Source organism: Belonocnema kinseyi, chromosome 6 (assembly GCF_010883055.1).
Source record: "Belonocnema kinseyi isolate 2016_QV_RU_SX_M_011 chromosome 6, B_treatae_v1, whole genome shotgun sequence".
NCBI lineage: Eukaryota > Metazoa > Arthropoda > Insecta > Hymenoptera > Cynipidae > Belonocnema > Belonocnema kinseyi.
The window spans coordinates 59,474,288-59,485,238 of record NC_046662.1 but is presented as its reverse complement, the minus strand read 5'-3'; the positions used below and the strand labels follow the sequence as shown (position 1 = coordinate 59,485,238).

The 10,951-nt window shown below is 25.3% G+C and overlaps 1 protein-coding gene across 5 annotated transcripts in view; it reads right to left on the bottom strand.

The window, feature by feature from the left end:
- The window catches only part of LOC117174462 (Y+L amino acid transporter 2), a 117,545-nt gene that overhangs the window by 17,179 nt on the left and 89,415 nt on the right, over positions 1-10,951 (bottom strand). For all 5 annotated transcript variants that reach the window (XM_033363612.1, XM_033363611.1, XM_033363607.1 and 2 more), the window contains exons 5-6: positions 6,559-6,697; positions 678-801 (exon numbers count right to left, since the gene is read on the bottom strand). In XM_033363612.1, coding sequence (XP_033219503.1) covers positions 678-801; positions 6,559-6,697 — 263 coding nt within the window. The remainder of the gene's footprint in view (positions 1-677; positions 802-6,558; positions 6,698-10,951) is intronic.

Genomic DNA, 10,951 nt, shown 5'->3' with positions numbered 1-10,951 from the left:
TGTAATATTCTGGAATCCCATATATAATCCTACGTAATCTCGTGTAATCCCATGTGATATTCTGCAATCCCAAATATAATCCTATGTAATCTCGTGTAATCTCATGTAATATTCTGCAATCCCATGTGTAATATTATATAATCTGCGTAATAAAATGTAATCTTGAATAATAACGTGTAATCCAATGTAATATTCTGGAATCCCATATATAATACTATGTAATCTCGTGTAATCCCAAGCAATATTCTGCAACCCCATATGTAATACTGAGTAATCTATGTAATTATATGTAATCTTGTATAAGAACGTGTAATCCCATGTAATATTCTGGAATCCCATATATAATTCTATGTAATGCCATGTAATATTCCGCAATCCCATATGTAATATTGTGTAATCTATGAAATCATATGTAATCTTGTAGAATAACGTGTAATATTCTGGAATCCCATATGTAATTCTATGTAATCTCGCGTTATCCCATGCAATATTCTGCAATCCCACATGTCATATTGTATAATCTGTGTAATCAAATGTAATCTTGTATAACAACATTTAATCCAATTCAACCTTGTATACAGTCGCTAACCCCTCGTTTATTTACTGTTTTTAAAAATAATTCGATAATTGGATTTAAATTTTATATTTTAATAATAATTATTATTAATTATATTTACCACAGCGACTGCTTCACTACCCAAGACTTCTGCAGGGCTGAGAGTCGTGTAGAAAGCAACATTTGTGAAAACGTAGACGATCGTTACGAGCGTGCAGGATAATCCAATAGCCAGTGGCAAGTTTCTGAAATACGATATCTGAGATTTAAAAACTGCGAACCTCGGAAATTAGATTCTCCTATTCTAGGCAAGAAAAAACTATCATAAAGCATTCTTTCAAACTTTATTTGAAACTTGATTACTTGGACTTCTATTTGTACTCCTAGATTTCAGTATTGTATTTCAATTTGTCATTCGTTCATTTCATCGAAGTTTGTCAATGAATGGAAAAAGAAAATCCTTTGCAAAAGAAAAAAAACAGGACTTTTTTTTAAATTAGCATAATCAATATGATGGTCCAAATTCTTTTTTTTTCGAATTTTCTTGCATATCGCTCCCAAATTTGTTCGAATCCACACAATAAATTCTGGGTTTTCTTGAAAAAAATGATACTTAAAAAATATTTTAAAATACACCATTAAAAAATATTCAGAGGCACACGCATTTCACATGAAAAAGACGCTTTTGTACATTTTATTCAGAATCGTCTATATTAGGCGAATAAAGTTGAAACTCAACATTTTTGTTCACAATTAGATTTCAGAATACAAATCAAAAATTGCTTCTGAAATATTACCCTCCTTAGTCTGTTTTATAGAGTTCCAAAAAACTCCCATAATTAGGTTTTGCGAGTTATTAGCGCTAAATACGATTTTTTGTGGTTTTTTATTAACAAATTGCTTCTAATGCATATACCACTACTTTCTATTGCTATTCAGATGTTTAAAAGAATGTCTAAGTAATTTATTATTCTTTATAGTAATTTCCTCTTCGAATAATAATAATAATAATAATAATAATAATATAAAGGTGGAATTTTTATTCATTTACCACCTTTGGTCCACTTTTCAATTAGAGTGATTAAGAATGAATTCAAGTTCAAAAGGTAATAATGAATGAATAATGCTAAAAAGTTGCGGTTTTTATCGAATGTTTCAACTTATTTTCAATTTTTCAGTCAGAGCGAGGCAATAAGCAATTACTTTGAACATAAATAATTGTTTAAATCATTTAATATTATTTATAACAATATTCTCTTAAAATAATGATAGAAAATTTAAGTTTTTTTCTAACATTTGCCAACTTTTGTCCACTTTTCAATAAGAGTGATGTAATAATTGATTTCAAGTTGAAAAACAAACAATTGTTTAAACACTTTATTTGAAAAAAATATATTCTCTTTAAATAATGCAAAGTTGCAATCTTTTCTAAAACTTTTCACTTCTGGTCAACTTTTTACCTAGAGCGAGGTAATAATTAATGCAATTTAACAAAAATAATGGTTCAAACAAATTATCATTGTTTATAACTATCTTCTCATGTAGTAATGCTAGATAATTGAGGTTTCTTTTCTGCTTTTGTTCAATTTTTACTTAGTGAAATAATAATTAATGCAAGTTGGCAAACATAATGGTTTGAATAATTTATTAACATTTATAACTGTCAGAGAGAAACTATCTAACTATGTAACTATCCTTTGTCAAAGTAAATGTAGAAAGTTGGAGGGTTTTCTAAATATTCAGTTTTTCTTGGATTTTTTAGTTAGGAACAAGTAATCAATATAAATATTAATTGAAACAAAAAGGCTCTCAATAACTACTTAAAGGCAAATTTACAATTAACTTGATCCATATATAGAGAATTTAAAGAATATTTCAAATATGTTTTATTTCAAAAAATTATATTCCCAAAAAAGAAATAAATTGCTTAAAATATGATTCTGTCTGATGTTTATTTGTTGTTTGTTCATAACTAAAACGCCAAATTAAAGTTAAAAACTTCAGTAAAAATCGCGATATTCTAGCAATTATCTAAAGAAGATAGTAATAAACAATAATAAACTGTTTAAATGGTAAGGTTTCTTAAACTGCATTAATTATTACCTCGCTCTAAGTGAAAAAAGTTGAATATTCCAGAAAGAGTCTCTATTCGAAGAAAAAATATCTAAAATCAATAAAAAATTGTTAAAACAATTTATGTAAATATCCAATTATCAGTATTAAGTAGTATTTTATGCATGAGAAACAATTTGCAGTAGGAAACCCGCAAAAAACTCATAGTTAGCGTCAAAAATTCGTGAAACCCCATTTTTTCACTTATGGAGTTTTTCTGCTACCCTATAAAACAGACTTATTGAGGTTATATTTAAAAAAGTAATATTTCATTCATATACTATGGCTATGGCTAAAAATAATGGCTAATTCTGAATAAAATTTACAAAACCATCAATTTTTCTTACGGGAAATTCGTTTTAAAATTCCTGGATTTTGGGCCACCACTAAATATATATTTTTCTTCAAAAAGAAAAAAATGGATTTACTTTTGTGTGGATTAGAACATAGTGCCGGTCGATATTCATAAAAAATCCCAAAAAATGTCCATTGCATTTTTGAACCACCCTAATGTACATTGTGGCAGCAAAAGTTAAATTCCAATGTTTAAAAAAAAAATCCACAATACCAGACTGGTCTACTACTCATGTCACTGAATTTCACACAAATTGGAGTTTTAAGAAATATTTTTATCTGTTTGTCGTATTTCCCAACCACAACAATTATTTTCTCAGTTTTAATAGCATTTTACGAGTTTTCTAATAAAATTACTTAAGAAATATACCAGAAAAACAGTGCTTCTCTTCTGGTTGCCAGCAACTTTTATTTATTTTCTAATACAGAACTTACAACAGTGCAGCTGTCATACTTTTTGCTGAGCATTTTCATCGACAAGAAAATTAATTAATTAAAACGAAAAGTAACATATTTTAAAGAAGATAGTACAATTTTCAATCTGATTGACGATTTTTCAATTAAAATGATAAATCTTCAAATGAAATAGTAGAATTTTCAACAAAAATTAATTTTTACTAAAAAAGATCAATTGTTAACAAAAACACAAATAATTAAAAAACAAACAGATAAATTTTCATTTAAAATAATTACTTTCCACACAAAAACTAACCTTAAAAAAATAGTTAATTTTTCAAAGAAAGTGATAAATTTTCAACTAAAATTGTAAATCTTTAACTGGAATAGTTGCGTTTTTCACCAACTACATGAATTTTCAACCAAGAAGATTAATTTCTACCAAAAAGACGAACTTTTTAACTAAAAAAGATTATTTTTCAACCAAAAATTGAATAATTCGATTTTCAGTCAAAAAAACTAATGTTCAACCAAAGAGATGAATTTTTAATTAAAATGATAAATCTTCAAACAAAAAAATTAATTTAAAAAAAAAAGAGTTTAACTTTCAAATAAGTAATTTTATTACCAACCTCAAAGATCAATTTCAATTAAAACTGGAATACTTGAATTTTATACCGAAAAGGAGAATTTTTAAACAGAAAGATTAACTTGCAAAGAAAAAGATAATTTTTCACACAAAAAAATCATTTTTTAACAAAATATGAAGATTTTAAAAGAAACAATTAAATTTTCAATAAAAAAAGACAAATTTTAATCCAAATTGTTTAATTTTTAAATAAAAAATATCAATTTTCAAGCAACTAATTGAGTTTTCACCCAAAAAATATTAATTTTCAACCAAAAATAGAATAATTAAATTTTCTGTCACAAATCAAATTCCTAATAACAAAAAAACGAAATTCCAGCAAAATATTTCTATTTCCACTGGAATAGTTAAATTTCTAGTTTCAAAATTTATTTTCAACGAAGTAGTTAAATTTTCAACCAGAGATGAATCTTCAATTAAAATTATGAATCTTCAACCAAAAACATAAATATGTAACAAAAGAGTTTAAATTTAAACCATTTATTTATGTTTTACTATTTTTACTATTTATTATATATTTAATTATTTTAAATACTCATTTTAAAATTAATTGATATATTTATTTGTTTAAAAATCTATTTATTATTATATATTTTATTTATTATTTTTACTATTTTTATATTTTTTACTAAAGAAAGATGAATTTGCAACGAACAATGTAACGAAATTTTCTATTATAATTCAGCAATATTTCTTCTTTGAAATACTACTTGTACTCTAAAAACTACTTGAAGTACTTTCTTTATCTAAAATTTGTAAAAGGAAACTTTCAAATTGTCAAAAAGCGTCTTCTTTCTTGAGGCTAAAATAATTTTTTTAACCGCATTTATTGTTTAGTAAATTTGAACAAATTTGGGCGCGATATACATGCAAATTTGAAATAACTATTTTGTACGCTTTAAAGTCATATAAATATATTTCCCCTAATTTCTGTTTTTCAGATATGCCAAATCCAAATTTCAATAAAAAAAGTAATCTTCAAAGAAATAGTTCAATATTGAGGGAAAAAATGAATTCTCTACAGCAAATAATGTAATATTTGATATTTCCATCAAAAAATATTTTTACTTCAAATAAAAAAAAGTTAGATTTATCCAAAAAATAGCAATTTTTAACAAAATAGTTGAATCCTCAATTAAAAGCATTCATTTTCAACCATATGTATTTTTGATTAAAAACTATTAAATATTTTGCAAAAGAGATGAATTTTCCCCCCAAAAAATTAATTTTGTAATCCCGAAAATATGATTTTTTACAAAAAATTACTTTTTTACAAAATAGTTTTCTACCTAGTGGTTGAAATTTAACCAAAAAAGATGAATTTTTAACGGGGAAATTTTTTTAAATTTTTAATCAAGAAGAGTTGAATTCGTCCAAAAAGATCAATTTTCAACAAAAAAATTGTTAAATTTTCAACCAAAAAAGATTTTTAAGTCAAACATGAAAAAAAATTAGGCAAATTATAATTTAAGTAAAAAATAAGTTTTATTTATTTATTTGCTTTAAGGTTATATAAATATAATTTTTCTATGTTTCCCAAGAAAATTTAAAACGATTTTTGAAGATTTCAGATATGTCGAAAAATTAACTAAAAAATGTATAGTAATTTTTATTTTTTATTTTACAGGACTTTATCAAATTTTATGAGAAGTTTAAGACAGTTCATAGAATATTTAACACTTTTTGACGATTCGAAACAATTACAGTTTTTCAAATAAATTTTAGGAAATCTTTTGACAATTAAAAATATTTTTTATCTCTTCAAACTTTCAAAAATTACAAAATTTCTTTTTAACTGAAACAAAATACTCCTAAAATTATCTCAAAAATCTTTCAGATTCTAATTACAATTTTGGAAATCTTTTATTATGTTCGACAATATTTCTAAATATTCTCTTCAAATCAATTTTTTTAAATAGAACATTATTTTTAATTTTCCTCGAAATATTTCTCAAACTTATTCAAATTTTTTCTAAAATTTTGGAAATCTTACAAAATTGAACAATTTTGCTTTAAAATCTTCGAAATTCTTTTCCGAAATTTTATTTAATCATTTAAAATGCTTTGAAATATTTTCTTAGAATTAAGTTATTAAAATAATTAGGTGATTTTCCAATTCGGGAATATTAATATAAACTAAAAATATTCAATTCTTGTTTTTAATTTTCTAATTCCGGGAAGTTTCTATTTCAAATTTTTTTCGGGACTTTTCCAGTATAGGAAATTTTATTTTTAGGTTTTTTCATTCGCTGATTTTGAGCTGTCAAAAATTTCAATATTTTTTAATTGTGTTTGATGAAAATCGTTTTTTATTTGTCTTTTTTTACAATTATATCATTTTAAGACAGTTTATTTGAATTTAACTAGTTCGTGCGGAATGTTCTATTAAAATTTTATCTTCTGGTCCTTTCTCATGAATAAAACGTCTAATTTTTAAATAAATCTAAATTTATTAGAATAAAATTTTTTGAGAATATAAATGCTTCCTCACCTGACTGGATCTTTCAATTCTTCGATAATGAAGTTCAAATAATTCCACCCGTTATATGCGAATAAGCCGGAATAAAAACTGAGAGCGATCGTCGTTACTTCAGTTTTTGAATTTTCAAATGTGAAGTTCTGAGTGTGTCCTGTAAAAAAATCGAAAATATTTTTCAAAATTTCAAAAATCAGGTGAATATTTTGTATTTTTAACAAAGGAAAAATGAGGAAATAAAATAATCAATTAAATTAAAATTAACATTGAATTAAATCAATTAATAATTAGTTGTAATTTGAAATATTTCACCAAATTTTTGGGTTGCTTCCATTTTATAAGGAAGGTGAAGATAGTTTCGCGAAAAAATATTTTGATTTTCAATCAAATACAGTTGAATTAAACCAAACAATTTGAATTTTCTACAAGTTCGTTGAATTCTTAACTAAAACAGACTAATCTTCAAATCAGTAAAAATGAGTGAAAAAGTTAGTTTTTAACAAAAAAAGGCGAATTTTTAACCCAAGAAGACGACTTTTCAATCAAATAAATGAATTTTTAACAACAACAAAGATTTCCCAAAGGAATAAATTAAAGAAGTCAAACCAATTAGTTTTAAACGAAAAGCAAATTTTTAACAAAATAGTTACAATTTCAACCAACGAAATCAAGTTTTAACCAAAAAGATAAAGTTTCAACTGTTGTTGTTACGTTTCTACCAAAAAGACGAATTTTCAACAAAATAGTTGAATTTTAACCTAAAACAGATGAATTTTGAACATAAAATAGAATAGCTAAATTTCCAGTAAAAAAAAATAGTTTTTCAACTAAAAAGATGAATTCTCAAGGAAATCGTTAAATTTTTAACCAAACAGATGAAGATTCAACAAAAAAATTAAATTATTAGTAAAAAAGATCAGTTTTTTGACAAGCAGTTAAATAGTTGAATATATAAATATAGTTAAATACATAAATAGTTGAATAGTTAAATTTTCAGTTAAAACAACTAATTTTATACCAAAAAAAACATTAATTTCTAACAAATGTATGAATTTTCTACCCATAATTTGAATTTTTCAATTAACTTTCAATATCATATTTAAATTTTCAAAATACAAAATGAATTTTCAACCAAAAAGATCAATTAATCACCAAGAAGATTAATATTCTATCACAAATACGAATTTTCAACTGATAAAGATAAATTTTCAAACAAACACGGAATAGTGAAATTTCCAGTTAAAGAAGGTAATTATAATGAATAATTATAATTTTCAACAAAATAGTGAAATTTTGACCAAAAGAAAGGTTTTTAACTAAAAGTATGAATCCGAATTTTGTTTCGATTCATATACTCCTATAATGAGTCAAATGAACGGCCATGCTCCGAGTTCACAGCCGAAAAGTCTGGACTCGATTCCTGCTGCTTGCATTTTTTTTTTAATGTTGCTTTTTCATTCAAGTTTTTACATACTCATAAATTTATTCCTCAATTGCAATTGATATTGTTATTTCAAATCAAGAAAAATTTAATTCTCAACCCAAACGAATTAATTTTGAACCAGACAGTTGTGATTTTTAACAAAAAAAGATGTTAATTCAAACCAAACTAGATTGATTTTCGAACCGAAAAGACCAATTTTCAACCAAAAGAATGACTGTTTAATAAAATTATTGAATTTTCAAGAAAATAATAAAAATTATTTTAAACTAAAGTTCATCGAAAATTCCCTGACTATGTCAGGTTTTCCCTAACATTTCCCGATTTTCGCTTACCAGTTATAAATTTCCTAACTTTCTGGAATTCCCTCAATTGTAGCAATCCTGATTTCTATTTAAAGATCTGATCAATAAGAAAATTGTCGTGGGAAGAAAGCGATTGATTGGAAAGAAGATTAAAGAATGATTTTGGAGAGAAGAGCTCTCAAATAAGAAGAAGCTCTTGGGCGGATGAAAGGATCAATTTAGTGATTCTTTTACGCGACTTGTTACGTGCACGTACGTATTTAACCACCTTTCTGATTGGACAAATTGTCTCGTCCGGCAAGTGGCCGACACTGAAAAGACGAGAGCCTGATATAAATTTCATGATTTTACCAGAGAGTGGGCGACGATCTAAAACAAAAAGTAACGCTTCCTTAATTTCTTATTTCTTCCTTGTACCAAAAATAACTTTTGAAATTTTACTTTTCTCATTTTTCTTTTTTTTTTTTGCTTCAGAGTAATTTGGAGGCCAATTTTTAAGAATCTTGTAAAAAGAAAACTTAAAACGTAAAAATGAATTGTGAGCAAAATAAAAAGACACGTAGGGTAGGCGAAAAAATGCATTTTCAAAATTCCCCGAGTTTGTCCTAACTAATTTTTCATTTTTCCTGACTATTAATATTTAAGGACTAAAATTCTAATCTTGTAAATTTTTTAATATAAAATCATTTAAAAATAGAATGAAACATTCTGATAATTTGCTAAAAATAATTTACTCAATTTAATTTCCTAATTTACGTTAAATTTACTTTGAGAGCAAAAACCAAAAAAAAAACTTTTTAACTATAACTTTAAAACTTCCAAGCCCAACTTACTTAAAAAAAATGAAGTCACTTAAATTCAAAAAATGAGGGAAAGTGATTAATGTGCATTACTAATGTGACTAACGTTCTTCAGACTTCATAAGACTTTACAATAATTCACGTAAAATTCAAAAGAATTCATATAAATTGGAAAAAATTTCACTGATTTCAGTAAAATTTGAATAAATTTAGAGGAATTTAAGGAAAATGAGAAGAATGCAATGAAATTCATAATAATTCGTAGCGAATAAAAAATGCAAGTAAATTGAAAATATTTAAAAATTAGGAACAAATTTATCAAGTACAGTAAGTTCGAAATGAGTTTTAAAAAATCTAGGAAATTCAAAAAAAAATTGGATAAAATGCATAAGAATTCAAGGCGAGTTTAAAATACTTCAGGATATATTAAAAAGTTAAAACAAATAATTTATGGAGCGAATTCAGAAGAATACAAGTTGATTTAAAAAATCCAAAATCATTTTTGAAATGTTTAAATAGATTAATAAAAAATCAGGATGAATACCAAACGCATTCAAATTAATTGCAACAAATATTTTGAAATTTCTTCGAATATTTGAAATTCTAGGATTATATTTCCTGAAATCGTAAGCAAATTATTAAAATACCTTGAGAGCATTTAAAATCCCTTAAAATCATTAAAATTTTCGGAAATCTTGAAAAAATTCCTTGAAATCTTGAACAAAATTTTTTAATCTGATCCGAAATTCTTTACAAACGCATGAAAATTTGTTTAACTCGCATAAAATCATCAAAATTCCCTGAAAATTCCCTGAAATTGTTTGAATCTCTTCAAAATGTCTTGGACTCTTTTAAAATATCCTCAAATATTTTAATTATAAATTACGAATCTCCTAAGATGCCCTAAAATATTTCAAATCCTTAGAACTTCCATAAAATTACGAATCTTTAACTGGAACAGTTGAATTTTAAACCAAAAAGATGATTTTTTTAAACTATAAACTTAATTTTCAAATAAAAAGATTAGTTTTCTACCAGAAAATACATTAGGTTTTATGAAAATAGTTAAATTATCAATTAAAGAAGGCAAATAGTCAAGTAAATGGTAGAAAACCGTTTTTTTAAATCACATTAAATCATAAAAATTCTTGGAAATCCCCTACAATTTTTAGAGGCACTTCAAAATGTCTTGAAATCTTTTGAAATCCATTGAAACTTTTAAATGCTCTTAAAAATTCTTTGGAATCTTCTGAAATGCCATCAAATATTTAAAATCCTTTGAACTCCTATAAATTACTGAAATCAATGGAAAAATCCTTGGAATCTTTTAAAAAATTCTTAAAAATATTTTTAAATATCATCAAATATTTGAGTTCTTTAAATCTTCAGAAATCTTATAAAATCCTTTAGAAATTTTTAAAATATGCTAAAAGTGAGAACCTTATGGATCTAATTTTATATTATTTTAACACGCATAGTACGAGGGTAGTTCAACAAGTCCTTAGAATGAAGTATAAAAACAATTTTTTTTGGGTAAATTTTTTTTTATTTTTCAACATAACCTCCTTGGAGCTCTATACACTTGGTCAATCGCTTTTCAAGTTTTTTTAATCTTTCAGAAAAGTGCGTTTTCGGAAGTTCCTCAAAATAAGCACTTACAGAGGCAATGACGTCTTCGTTGTCTGGAAATCTCTGTCCACCGAGCCATTTTTTCAAGTTTGGAAATAAGAAATAGTCACTGGGGACTAAATCTGGTGAAAACGGTGGGTGTTCGACCAATTCGAATTTTAGTTCTTCAATTTTAGCCATTGAAACGAAGTATGTGTGAACTCGGGCGTTGTCGTGATGAAAGAGAATTTTTT